Raw genomic sequence first — 14073 nt, 5'->3', positions numbered from 1 at the left:
ATGGAAGAGTTGTTTAACTTCCATAATTCCATTCAAAAAAGTTAATCTTTAATAGTTGATAGATTCAGGGCCCACAGTTTAAACGATTTCCAGTATTTATTTGTTTATTTTTACATAATTTGGGCTTCCAGCCCATGAAACCCATGAAAACAGGATTTCAACAAATTAGAATACTGTGGAGAAATCAATCCAAATGTTGCAGGACATGAATGTTTTAAACACAGTGTGACACTAATCATCTACTAAACTCAAAGCACCTGCACAGGGTTCCCCAGGTGTCATTAAATTGCTTCAGTTTGGTTCAGTTGTCTCAGTTCGGGGGAAGACTGCAGACATAACTGGCCAGAAGACCATCATTGATGCCCTCCATGGGATGGGTAAGACACAAGTTCATAGCTAAGGAGGCTGGCTGTTCACAGAGTGCTGTGTCCAAGCACATCAATGGAAAGTCTAGTGGAAGGACAAAATGTGGCAGGAGAAGATGCACCAGCAAAAGGGATGACCATGGGCTTCAGCAGATTATATAACAGAGAAGATTCCAGAATCTGTCAGAGATCCAGAAAGAGTGGAATGAGGCGGGAGTCACAGTTTCAAAAACCACCACATTCAGACGCATCCAGGAGATGGACTACAACTGTCGGGTTCCTCTGTCCTCTTTTCTGATGAAAGTAAAGTTTCATTCAGAAATCAAGGTCCAAGGGTTTGGAGGAAGAAGGGTGAGGAACAGAACCCATACTGCTTGAGGTCCAGTGTGAAACATCCACAGTCAGTCATGATCTGGGGTGCAATGTCCTGTGCAGGTGTTGGTAAACTCTGCTTTCTTAAGTCCAAGGTCACCGCAACAGTCTACCAGAATGTTTTAGAGGACTTCATGATTCCTTCTGCTGAGGATCTGTATGGAGATGCAGAGTTCATCTTCCAGCAGGACCTGGCTCCTGCACATGCTGCCAGAAACACCAAAACCTGGTTTGATGCCACAGAGCTTGACTGGCCAGACAACTCGCCGGACCTAAACCCCGTTGAGAATCTTTGGGGTCTTCTCAAGAGGAACATGAGGAGCACCAGACCCAACAACAAAGAAGAGCTGACAGCATCAAGGAAACCTGGGCTTCCATAACTCCCAGTCAAGACCATATTTTGATTGATTTTTGTTCTGATCCTAATTTCTCTTTTATTTTTCTGCAAAAACTGAGTCGTGTGGGCTGATTTCTTCACAGTATTCTAATTTTTTTAATCCTGTTTTTCTTGGGTTTCATGAGCTGGAAGCCCAAATGATGTAAAAATAAACAAATAAATGTTTAAACTGTGGGCCCTGAATCTATCATCTATTAAAGATTAACTTTTTTGAATGGAATTATGGAAGTTAAACAACTTTTCCATGATATTCTAATTTTTTGGACGTACGTCTCTTATCGCAGCCTCCTCTTCCTCCTCGTGTTCTCTGTGTAGCTGTTTACCTTCAGCTGGTTTGTGTTGTTGCTGTGAAAAATTTCTCCTTTCATTTGTTTTTTTGTTGGTTCCTGAGACTCGGTTTAATCAGATTTTAAACAGTTGGCTCTTGGTGTTGGAATGTGAGCCTTCATCAAATGTGTGACATGTTCACTGTTTACATTAATGTGTAAAAGTTTTAAGCCGCCTCCCATTTATTTATTTTTTCCTCCATATTTATAACACACAGCAGATCTTGTCTCTGTTACTCCTCAGTCTGTTTGACTTTAATGTCTCCTCCATCACTGCCCGGGTCCATTGCCTTGCTACCAAACCTTAAGTGCGTCTTAGCATCAACATTTGATACAAACCGTCTGTTCCCTAAAGCTCCAAACATTTTTCATAATGCATTTTCTGAATGTTGTCCACTCCTAAATATTTCACAGTGCATGGATGGTTGAAAATGACGGGTAATAAAAGTCAAGGTACAGTCTGGAACTGCAGTACAGAATTGGTATGTATGAAAGTTGGTAACGGTTTCAGTTTTATGTGCTTGATTAGTTTTAAATGTGGGAATGGAATAAACTAATGTGATGAAAACCTGCTGCAGGTCCTCACTAGTCTAAAAAGAAACCTTATAAGATAACCACATCTTCTATGATGGACACATTGACAGGAGGGATATTTTCACATGTTTTATTGATTTTAGAGCTTGAAACCGTTCAAAAATAATCTTATTGAGGTGGTAGTGCAGGATATTTACAGTGCATCTAAAAAGTTAAGCATGCATTGTGAAGATAGATTAAATGAAACGTGATTTTTATTATGAAGGTTTGTGGTTGAGCCAAACTGAAAAGGATAACTTGGTTTACAAAGTGATTAGTTTTTAATCTGAAGCTGTGATTATCACATTGGGTGATTTTTATGGACAATTCTTAGCTTTTAGTCAAGTCTCAGGTCGGGGTCAAAAGCCATCTTTACTTTATGGAAACTAAAAATGTCTGATTTAGGCCCAAAACAGGAGCAACATCTGGTCCTTGCTCCCTGGAGTCTTTTCCACCACCGAGTAAGAATTATAAGAAAAAAATTGTTCCGTTGTCTTTTAATTATCTGAGGTAAAAACAGACCTTTTAATTATTTTTGTACCAATTAGAACACGACAAAGTAAATTTCAAACAAACTTTTAGTACTGAACAAATTGGCAAAACGTGCAAAAGTCATTAGGATTATAATCTGTTCATTGATGTCGGATTGAGATTTGGGCTCTTTGAAAGCAAAGATCAGGATTGATGGTTTACAAAGTGTTTTGTAATTCATTACATTCTGCATGTATTTATTTTCTCAATTTTTACATAAATCCTTAAATATTAGATTATCTTGTTAGTGCAGCTAAACCCCAGAACAGCTGATGTTAAAGAAGGAGCTCTGAAATGTTACTGTGGTTAAAAATGTCCCAACATGCCTTAAATCATAAACCTGTCACTCTGTCATCCTCTACCTCACATCCTGGACTGGTTAAATGAGTCACTGCATCGTTTAGTGTCAGCGTGTGCTGTAATACATTAATAGATACTTCACTGTTGAAGAATCTCACAATGAAACATCTTTATTTTGATTATATTCACTGTTTTTGGGTATCTGTTTTTTTTTTATTAATCTGTATGACTATCCTTTTGTGAATACTCTGCACTGCTGGTTACAGTACAGCCAAATGTACTGAAACAGCTTTAAAAAGTACTCTATTTATCTGAAGTTAAACACACTGGTTGTATATGCATGCGTCTGTACCTATCACACTTGAATTTTGATGTAATCTTGCAAAAGTGTAGGTTTTAGTCAGTACACAGTAGGCAAGTGTCTCTGTGGAGCTACCAAAGTAGAGTGCACATCATGTTTTAAATTTAACAAATAGTGGCATTTATGTGGTTTATGCAATATATATATTTGATACAGTGTTGGTGTAGCATTGTCTGTTTCAGAAGGAATCATTGATAACTTTATGATAGGCTCCTGTGTGTCACCATAAATGTATTAAATTTCGAGTGACTCCATTAAAGTTCTGGTAGAATGAAACCGAACAAGTTGTTGAATTTTAATTCCTGTAACTGTATTTATGGAAATTTGTGTTTTAAGACGAGTCTTCTCATCGATATGCTTATTAAATTTCAACGGAATACCACTTTTTTGTGTTTCCTGTTTTTTTTTAAAAGTAGCTACCAAATTTAAATATTACAGTTGTGTAATTTGATTATTTTATTTCACTCGTCTGTTATGGAGAAAACCAGGTATGCTGATTTATGGGTATTTTGTTTACATCAGTAAATGCTTTCTTGTGTTAGACTTTATTAGAGGAATGTTATTCTGGAACAAGGACTAGACTTAAAACATGCAAAATGTAAAGATCTTTGAAAGTGTTGCAGAAAACCTAAACTACTGGGACTTATTTAAAGGATTATAAAAAAGTCTTACTGCTTGGATGGAAACTTAAAAGAAAGGGTGGTTGCACTTGTTAATTAAGACTTTCACAGTTCTCTGTATATTTAGCAAGTATTCATTCAAGACCTGCTCACTGATGGGAACATTTATTTAAACCGGAAATGTTGAGTTGTTTAGTCAAACTAACCAGAAATAACAGTTTAATACCAGAAGAGGGTGCATTTTGTTTTGGAAAATTAGACTTGAACCACACAAGACTCCAGCGAACAAAAGTAAAAAAAAAACTAAATGTAGACTATATCCACATTACTTTTTATGAATGTTCTGCGTTTAAAAACAATAAAATCTCAAACTACGGTGCAGCTGTTTTAGTGGCTACGCAATTTTTGTGGTTTTATTTTGAAAGATAAAACCGGAAATTCCGCTACTGAAATCTGTCCGACTTGACCCCTGTAAAAAGAACTGGAGGGAAAAAAAGAGAAAAAACGAAGAAAAAAACGGCATATCTGAGACCTTTGAGGGACGGATTTGGACAAAGTTTCTCAACTGTCCCGTTCCGAGGAAGCTTCGGGGGGGTTGAAAGGGAGTCCAGTTCACCGGTAATTAACTTAGGAGTTATAATTCGGTTGTAAATTAATTGTTTTTTTCAGTGTGTCTGGGAGCACCGTCGTCTCGGTCGCCGGAAGTCTGCATGAAGCTGCGTCTCCAACAGAGGCAACGGCGTTCGACGTTTTTTTCTATCTTGTTTTTTTTTTTTTTTTTTTATTCGAGACTTTTTTTTCTCTTTTTTTATTTTCTCTCGGCGAGATGAGCAGGGAGTGAGGAATGGAGGCGCAGGGAGCGAGGATGTTTGTGTTTGCTAAGCGGAAAAGCTGGTTAAGCAATATGAACATACAGGCCTTGTAGCTTGAGTGAACAAGCCAGCGAACAAAAGGAGAAAATTAATGGAGGCAAGTTAGCGTTAGCCATGTTTGTGTGTCACCCAGATAACACCCTCAGCTCATGACAGGCTGCAGAATAACACAACAGACAGTGCCGAGAGCGTTCCAAGATGTCTCCTAGCTGTGAACGATCGCTTCTGGTTTTATTTTTGCAACATTTCATTAGGCACGGCTAACATTAGCCCGCAGTTAGCGGAGCCACAGTTTGGAGCCAGCTTGTGTCCCCTCGTCAAAATTAAAAAAATGGCTCTCAGAGCATTGAAACATTGACTTAATGCACAGTTAACGTCCCCTCTAGTTTTGTCGATAGTGAGTTGCGGGAAAGCTGCAGCATATGGGGAATTATTTAGCCTTTTCTCATGTTATATGAACTGTGCTGCAGAGGATAAAAAGGCTCATGAAACACAAACATACCCTGAGATTTGTTGCATGAAATAATGTTGCCTCAAATGTGTCAGGCGTGTAATATTTTACATGTGCGTTCTTTGAAAATGTTTTTATTAATCAAACCATTACATCAGCTTCACTAACATGTAATTACACGCATGCATTTTTGGCGGGTATGGTGGCAAAACCACTGCATGGCAACCAAAATGTCTCGTGCATTCAGAAAGCCAACCTTAAACTACATTTTCTGCTGTAAATATGTGCAAAATCAATTAAAAATTCATGCCAATATTAAAAAAAATCAGCTTTGTGCTCAGGAAGAAAAATACAGAATGACATAATCTGCCTTTTCTGCTTAAATGCAATGTGAATACTAATTGCTAAATGACTTCTGAAATTAGTTGTTAAATCTAAAAGATTTAGACTATCTAAAAATTAAGTGTAGCAAAATGCTAGCTGCAATCTAAAAGAGGCTTAGTGGTAAGAACTAAAAGTTGATATTCACTAGCAAAAAACAGCAAAAGGTTAGCTGAAATTAGAAAAAGACTAGCTAAAAGGTAAGGTAGCAAAACGGTTACTAGTAGGTAAAAATGACAAGACTAGCTAAAAGAAGCTAAAGGCTAGGTAAAAGTTAAACATAAAGTTTGACAGTTGCAGCAAAATGTCATCAGAACACTAAATATATAAAAAACAGTTGTTAAAAAAAACTGCAAAAGACTAGTTAAAGCTAAAAATTACAAAATGATAGATACAAATGGACAAACACTAGTTTAAATCAACAAAAGATTAAGCCAAAAGGAGATAGCTAAAATTCAAAATAGTAAAAAGCTTAGCTAAATGTATCAAAAGGATAGCTAGAATACATTATTAATCCCAAGGGAAATTCATCAAGCTAGATAGTAAATGTTACAAAATGCTAGTTAATGGCAAAAAGTAGCAAAACTAGTTAAAAGTTGCAAACTATTTAAATGTAACAAATAGCTAGCTAAAATTAGCCAAACTCTAGTAGCATTTCAATGACGGTACAAGTTCTCTAAGGACTGCTAAGAGCACATAAGTTTTCACTACTTTGAAGTGTTGAATATTTTTTAAAGTATAAAAGTTCTAAAAGTCATAGCAGTAATTTCCTGCACAAGCTGAACATTCTGAATAGTTAAAATGGCTAAAAACTGCTGGAGTAGTTGAAGTTTGAAAGCTGCACAGAATTACAAATATTTTGTGAATTGTGACTCAGCGCTCACTCTGCTGACTCAGCAGTCACCTTCAGTAAAACCTAACTGTGTTTTTAAAACCATCTGACGTTAGAAATTAAGCAACCACTACAACATTCTGTAATGTGTTCATAGCAACACATTTTGTGTTAAAAGTTTACAAAGGTGCACAGGCTGTGTGTTTATGTGGTCGTTTTTATATTCATCCCCCCAGGGGTGATCAGCTTAATTCCTTCAACACCCTCTCTTTAACTTTGGTCAATTATTTAAATTACTATTAAAATATTCCCATCTACTCGGGTTTTACCACCCAATTCACTTCTAAATGAAATTTCTTGATACAAACAACTTTAATTTTGGAGCTTTTGCAGACTCTAGGCTGAGTCAGTCTGTGGAGGAGAGCATGGGAAGGAAATGAGCTTAATATATTTAAAATGCAGCCATGCGTGGTCTACCTTTATGTAACAAAAATCAAATAAACACGGAGGGGAAGGACAGGTGTTTTCTAAGTGTGTTGCTTTGTAATTACAGAAATAATGGACGATTCCCATTTCAACTCGTCATACTTTTGGTCTCCCGTCCCCACAGTACAAGGACAGGTAGACAACCTTATTGTTGGAATTGTCTTAAAATGCACATGGTGTAATGGTGAAGCCATTATCACTTTGTTTTTGGAAAAACTTCCAAGGATTCACTTGCTGAAGTTAAGCACACTGTGAAGTCTTTTGAGTATTTCTTGGTGCATTCACTCAATCATATGATCACTCCTGTCCCTCTCCTCTTTCATCTGTTTTTTTTTTTTCTTGATTTCTATTTATTTTTTTGCATCTCACCATGCTTTTGTATTTTTTATCTCATTGCTTTCTTCTCTTCCTCTGTGGCCTCACTAATCCAACTCATCCTCTCCACTCCTTTCCTTCCCTCTGCCTGTTTTTTGCCTATTCTCATCTTTTTGCCTCACCCTCCTGTCCTCACATCAACATAATCCACAATTTCATCTTTCCATTATTCCATTTTCCTGACTTCTCATGGTATCTTTGCCCTTCATTTTTTTTCTTAATATGAATTAAACCCATCCTTGACATTTCCCATTTTCATTTTTAAATCTGTGTTCACTTTTAACTCAAATGTAATATCCTGCCATTTATCAACCTGACTGGCTTTTCCACTACTTGCATGTTTCACCTCCTCCCTTTCTTATCATGCTATTCATTTTCTCACCTTGTCCTCCTTATTTGTTGGAAACTTCCTTTATTTGTCACCAACAACCCTCCCTTCATCATTTCTCATCTCCATGAAACATTTCATCTTCCATCTCCCCTTAAATACTTCACCCCTCCCTCTTTCCTTCCTCTTCTCACCCTTGTTTAGATCGAGAACGCCATGTTCCTGAACAAAGCAAAAGATCAGCTGGGTCCAGACAAGACCAATGCGCCCCCCTTCCCTCACTCTTCTGCTTCTTCCACCTCGTCCCCTCACTACCCCACAGCTGTGCTCGCCATCCCGAGCTCAGTGGATCCAGGGGCTGGGGTGAGAGTGGTCCCCAAACAGGAAGGAGGAGGGGCTTCAACAGGAGGAAGTGGTGGAAGTAATAGTAACACACCTTTGAGTGGAGTTGGAGGCCACCTGCACCAGTCCCACACCTCCCAGAACGTCACCGTTGTGCCTGTTCCTTCTACGGGTATCATGACTGCAGGTGAGAAAAATACTTTTTATTTTCTCTTGACTGAATATAAAATCCTCTACTCATTACAGATGTTCTTATTCTGTTATTTTATGTCTTGGTATCAATTAAAGGAGAGTGTTGGACAGAAAAAACACTGAATGTTTGTCTGCAGGTGATCTCAGCAGGTTTTAAAGTCACAGTATTAGCAGCTTCATACAGCAGTTTTTTAATGTGCACCTTTTAATACAAGCCCAATGATTAAAGAGTTAACATGTTGTATTAAAATGTTAAATAAAAACAATACAAATATTGGCAACTCTTTTAAATCCATACTTAGTGCACAATGAAACTTGGTAAACATTCTGAAAAAATAAAGTAACTTGGAATTTTATGGCGGCATCACGTTTCCAGAATGTGAAACAGGACCGTGTTTCCCGTTGTGACGCCTCACCTCTTTTTTAACAACTGCCTGTATTTGTATTGGGACTGAGGAGACCAGGTGTTGAAACTTTTGGAGGGGAATGTTGTCCCATTTTTGTCTGATGTAGGATTTTAGCTGTTCATCAGTTCTGGGTCTTTTTTACTGGATGGAACAGATATTCTGAAACCTGTAGGTACTTTTCTGCAGTGATGAAGTCTTTCAAGATGTGCAAGCTGTCCATGCCAGCAGCACTAATGAACCACCATACCATCAGGGAAGCAGGCTTTTGAACTGATTTAGAGCTGATAATGGGCAGGATGGTTCCTCTCCTCTTTAGTGTGGGGGACTCATGGTTTCCAAAAAGCATTTCAAATTTGCATTTGTCTAACCAGAGGACAGTTTTTCACTTTGCTTCAGTCCATTTGAAATGAGCTTTGGTCCAGAGAAGACGGCAGCGGTTCTGGATTTTCGTACACATGTGACTTCATCTTTGTCTGCTAGGTTTTTAAGCACCTTTGTGGATGAACTGTGTTTACAGACAATCTGTGGAAGTGTTCCTGAGCCCATGAAGTAATGTCCAGATATGTTTACTATGTTCCATTCCAAGATTTAAAAATCACTGCAATCTTTTTTTACATTTAACAAACCATCCAAATCTTTTTTGGAATTGAGGTTGTACGAACTACGGTGGCAATTTTGAATACTGTCAGAGTTGAAAACATTTTTTCTATGACTATGATCTTGGTTGAAGTAAGAACTTTAAATTGTCCTAATCTGGACGTCGGGTTACAGATTCTCTTTTCTTCTCAGCGGGGTTAGTGATCACCACCCCACAAGGCACGCTGGTCCCCACAGCCTCCACGCAGTCCTTTGTAGCTGGACCCCACAATGCTACCACCATGATAGTGTCTGCAGTGCACCCCTCAAACACAGGTAACACAGCCGCAGATCACCATCAGCTGCGTCATGCCGGCGTGCTCATGAAAACCCACGTGTGGATGGATGGTGTTGTGTCTTCAGGGCATCGTTTTATCTTTAATGTTTGAGCAGCTAAATGTTCACTTTTCAGTATTATCTTATGCTATAGTCCAAATAGTAAAACTCATTGTAAAAATACCTATTAATAATTATTAGTACTTAAATTGTTTTTTTAGTGCATTTTGTGTTTTGCTTCTAATAAAGACATATCAGCAGATGTTGATTACTCCAAAAGCTTGAATAGTTCGGCTTGTGTTTTCACTCATCAGTCCCAGACTCATTCACCGTTCCCTTCTTCCAGATAAGAAGGAGGACATTGCTGTTCCTCCTGCCGTTGTCATGCCGACTCCATCAAAGCGAGGCAGGAAGAGCAAACAGATGATGAGCAGAGTGAGTGGCGTCCTTCCTCCAGGAAGTGATGCTTTAATTTTGGCACATCTTGCAGCTGGTGGACAGGTAAAGTTCTTCTTGGGTGTTATTGTATTGTTTAATGATTTATCAATACCTGTATCCTTAATAATATTTTGTTTCTATGTTACAGCACCACAGTTCAGACCCATACGATTTGTCAAATGATGAGGATGATCACACTGGCAAAGATGGCCCCAAATCCTACAGGTAGCAGAAGAATATTTCGATTAGATAGATCAAAATTGTTCATCTGCCAGTTCATTCTGTACTTTCTGAACCTTTCTTTCAGACTGCTGTGTTTACTGTAAAACCTCTCTTGCTTTTCTCCCTGTCCTGCTGCCAAGGTGTCGGATGTGTGCAGTGACGTTCTTCAGCAAGTCAGACATGCAGATCCACGCCAAGTCCCACACCGAGGCCAAGCCCCACAAGTGCCCCCACTGCTCCAAGTCATTTGCCAACTCCAGCTACTTATCCCAACACATCCGCATCCACAGCGGGGCCAAGCCCTACACCTGCACCTACTGCCAGAAAACTTTCAGGCAGCTCAGTCACCTACAGCAGCACACACGGTACTGGGCTAACTGGTTTGTGAGCTCCTGAGTGTGTGTGTGTGTGCGTCTGGTTGTGCTTGTAGTGTTTGCTGTAAGTGCACGAGCTTCTGTGTGGTGAGAAACACGTGCAGGAACGAGATGGTGAACTGGGGAAATGTTGAGAAAGTATTGACAAAGTTAAGCTTTTTTTTTCTCTGTTGAAGTATCACTTTAAGGTCACATTAAGTTTAATATAAGACTATGTGGGTAGTGTGAAGTTTGTTATGGAAGGTAATGTTATTTTAGCTGTTATCATCAAAATATAGTAATTTATCAGCTGAAAACTGATACTCAGGACTTCCTGATCCCATCCAAGGAATTAGCAAATACTAACTCAGTCTGATACTTCTAGTTTCTTACACCAAACTTTTGCAAAACGTTTGCTGTAAAAGCACAGAAGTTATTGAACCCACTGTCAGTTTTTGTCACTGTGTGGGTCTGCACTGGGAGGAGTCTGTGCTCAGCTAGCTGAAGTGTGTGTGATGCAGTCCATATTTAGACACTCAAACCATTCATTGCTGCATTCATGTTTTCTGACATTATCACACTTTGCACACTTGGTTTCTGTTTGGTTTGTTGTTTCTACTTTTAAGCATCTTATAATTGCCTTGCATGCTCTGCTGCATTAGATCAACAGAATTGACTTGCATGCAGAAGAACAAGCTTCTGATCAAATGATAAACGGTGGAGCTAAGCTCAGCAATGATATCAGGCAGTAGAAAGTCAAATATTTTTAATAAGTTAGTAGGGTAGTACATTTTTTTGATGTTGTTGACATGTTTTTTGAGTGGCTCCAGTTGAACATTTTGTGACCAAAGCTTTTTTGCATTCAAACAAATTTATACTGGAACCTCTGTTCCTATAGCATCACAAAATGCTCAAACTTCAGACATTAGAGGCAGCTGTTTTCAAAATGTTTCAACAGATTAAACATGTTGCTGTCCTCCCACAATTCTGTATGGCAGCTTTTTTACAGTGACATAAAACAATAAAAATCAGGACTGAAACTGTACTCATTGACCTTAGTTCTGCTAAATCCAAAACTACCTTGACTGGGACTCTTTGTCACCTTAAGATCTCTTTCCTAACATCTTTAGGTATCCCCCTATTATCATTTATCCAGAAACTGTATTGTCAGTGGAATTGCTTAGACTTGAAATACAAGTGTTTTAAGTCAGCCTCTTATAATTAAATAAAAAAGCTGAAAAGCAAATTTTGGTTTCTTTAGCAACAGCAATGACTGAAATGCATTCTTCTGAGCAGGAAAAGTCAGTTTCTCCAGTTCTGTTTATCAGTGGTGAAAGGAGAAAGATAGTTTTGACTTGGGCAGGTGAGGGAAAGAGATTGATCAGCAGTTAAGAGCCCATCATACTCCATCCAAAGTGACGAATCGGCTCTCATTGTCATAGTTGTGTGACAAAAATTGCGTCATTTTGTTGGCAGAGCAGCTTCGCCCCTTCTTGACACAAGGCCTGGCCCAAACTTTTTTCTCACAGGCGTATGTGCTATAAGTATTGCGTGATTGGTCAGACGTTTGTGGGGGTGTTTGTCAATGCGCAAATGCACTCGGACATTCAGCTGCAATACTCTTCAAACAATTGGTCAAATGGTCAAAAACTTCTGGATGGAGATCGTACAGAGGAGGAGTCTGTCTGCTGAAAAGTGTGGTGCTTTCTTCATGATAGATTAGTGGCCAAACGGTGCAGGGACGAGTGGAGACTGTGGCGGGAAGAAACCCCTGCGGTAACGAATACTGCAGCGAGAGGGCTTTCCTAGGAACTCTGTCTCATGGACTATGAAAGGTGTGTGCACAAATGAGTGTCCTGCATCCATATGACATGAGTCGACTGTTTGGCTTTGGATGGAGTATGCCGAGCCCATTACCTGTTGACTCTGTCTCCAGTTTGCATTGATTGGGATCACCTGAGTGCCGAAGCAAAGTTCCACTCAAACATGTTGCATTCAGGACCAGAAGAATGAACATGTCTCACTCTTTTTACTGTTAACTCAAATATTAACTTGTGTTTTCTAACAGAACAATTTTACCAGAAGACTTTGAAACTAACAGCAATTAGTTGACTTAAAATGTATTTGTTTTAGGAGTAAACTGTGGAGTAAACCATAACCGTGTCTGAGGTCGTTGAGGTAGTTAAAAAGCTCTGTGGGCTCTGGGGCTGGATGAGATTCATCCTGATTTCCTTAAGGCTCTAGATGTTGTGGGGCTGTCTTGGCTGACACACCTTTGCAACATCACGTGGACATCGCGGGCAGTGCCACTGGATTTGCAGACTGGGGTGGTGGTCCCCTCTTCAAAAAGGGGTACTGGAGGGTGTGCTCCAATTATTGGGGCATAACTCTTTTTAGCGTCCCTGGTAAGGTCTGTTCAGGGATACTGGAGAAGCGAGTCCGATCCTTGGTCAAACCTCAGATCCAGGCGGAACAATGCGGGTTCCCCTGGCTGTGGAACACTGGACCAGCTCCTCACTAGGGTCCTCAAGGGGTCATGGGAGTTTTCCCATCATGTGTTTTGTAGACTTGTAGAAGACTTTCAACCGTGTTCCTCAAGGTACACTGTGGGAGGTGTTCCATGAGTATGGGATTGGGGGCCGTTGCTACGGGCTGTTCGGTCCCTATACAAGTGGGTGCGAGGGTTTGGTTCACATTGCAGATAGTAAGTCGGACCCCTTCAGGGTGGGAGTTGGTCTCTGCCATGGCTGCCCGTTGTCACGGATTCTGTTCATAACTTTATGGACAGAATTTCTCGGTGCAGCCAGGGGGCAGAGGGAGTCCGGTTCGGTGACCTCAGATTCCATCTCTGCTCTTGTCAGATGATGTGGTCCTGTTGGCGTCATCATGCCGTGATCGCCAACTCTCACTGGAGCGGTTCGCAGCCTAGTGTGAAACGACTGGAATGAAAATCAGCACCTCCAAATCTGAGGCCATGGTCCTCAGTCGGAAAAGGGTGGGTCGCTCTCTTTGGGTGAAGGGTGAGGTTCTGCCTCAAATGAAGGAGTTCAAGTATCTCTGGGTTTTGTTCAAGAGCGAATGAAGAATGGAGTGTGAGGTTGACAGACCGATTGGTGCAGCCTCTGCAGTGTTGTGGACTCTGTGCCAGTCCGTTGAGGTGAAGAGGGAACTGAGCTGTAAGACAAAGCTCTTTGTTTTCCGGTCAGTCTACGTTTCTACCCTCACCTATGGTAAGGATCTGGTTCCTGGACGCCTCTGTAGGAAGGTGCTTCGGGCATGTCCATCTGGGAGGAGACCCCGGGGAAGACCCAGGACACGCTGGAGGGACTACGTCTCTTAGTTAGCCTGGGAACGCCTTGGAGTCCTCCCAGAAGAGCTGGACGGGGTGGCTGTGGAAAGAGATGCCTGGGCCTCCCTGCTCAAGCTGCTGCCTCCACGACCCGACTTTGGAACAAGCGAAAGATGATGGATGGATGGTTGGTTGGTTGGTTGGTTGGTTGGATGGATGGATGGATGGATGGATGGATGGATGGACAGTTGGTTGGATGGATGGACGGACGGACGGACGGTTGGATGGATGGATGGATGGTTGGATGGATGGTTGGATGGATGGATGGATGGTTGGATGGATGGATGG

General features: G+C 40.4%; 1 protein-coding gene across 3 annotated transcripts in view; it reads left to right on the top strand.

Annotated features, from left to right (window-relative positions):
- The first annotated feature begins 4322 nt into the window (after positions 1 to 4322).
- znf384a (zinc finger protein 384 a) overlaps positions 4323 to 14073 on the top strand; it is a 14460-nt gene continuing 4709 nt past the window's right edge. For 2 of the 3 annotated variants that reach the window (XM_037693569.1, XM_037693567.1), the window contains exons 1-7: positions 4323 to 4463; positions 6935 to 7002; positions 7775 to 8099; positions 9301 to 9423; positions 9770 to 9924; positions 10010 to 10086; positions 10224 to 10448. In XM_037693569.1, the coding sequence (XP_037549497.1) occupies positions 6940 to 7002; positions 7775 to 8099; positions 9301 to 9423; positions 9770 to 9924; positions 10010 to 10086; positions 10224 to 10448 (968 nt within the window). In that variant the 5' untranslated portion in view covers positions 4323 to 4463; positions 6935 to 6939. Of the gene's footprint in view, positions 4464 to 4523; positions 4815 to 6934; positions 7003 to 7774; positions 8100 to 9300; positions 9424 to 9769; positions 9925 to 10009; positions 10087 to 10223; positions 10449 to 14073 lie in introns of those variants that run through there. The other variant, XM_037693568.1, reaches the window with a different exon arrangement.

Source organism: Nematolebias whitei, chromosome 19, assembly GCF_014905685.2.
Source record: "Nematolebias whitei isolate Nwh7 chromosome 19, NemWhi1, whole genome shotgun sequence".
In the NCBI taxonomy this organism is placed as follows: domain Eukaryota; kingdom Metazoa; phylum Chordata; class Actinopteri; order Cyprinodontiformes; family Rivulidae; genus Nematolebias; species Nematolebias whitei.
This window is presented reverse-complemented; position numbering and strand designations above follow the sequence as displayed.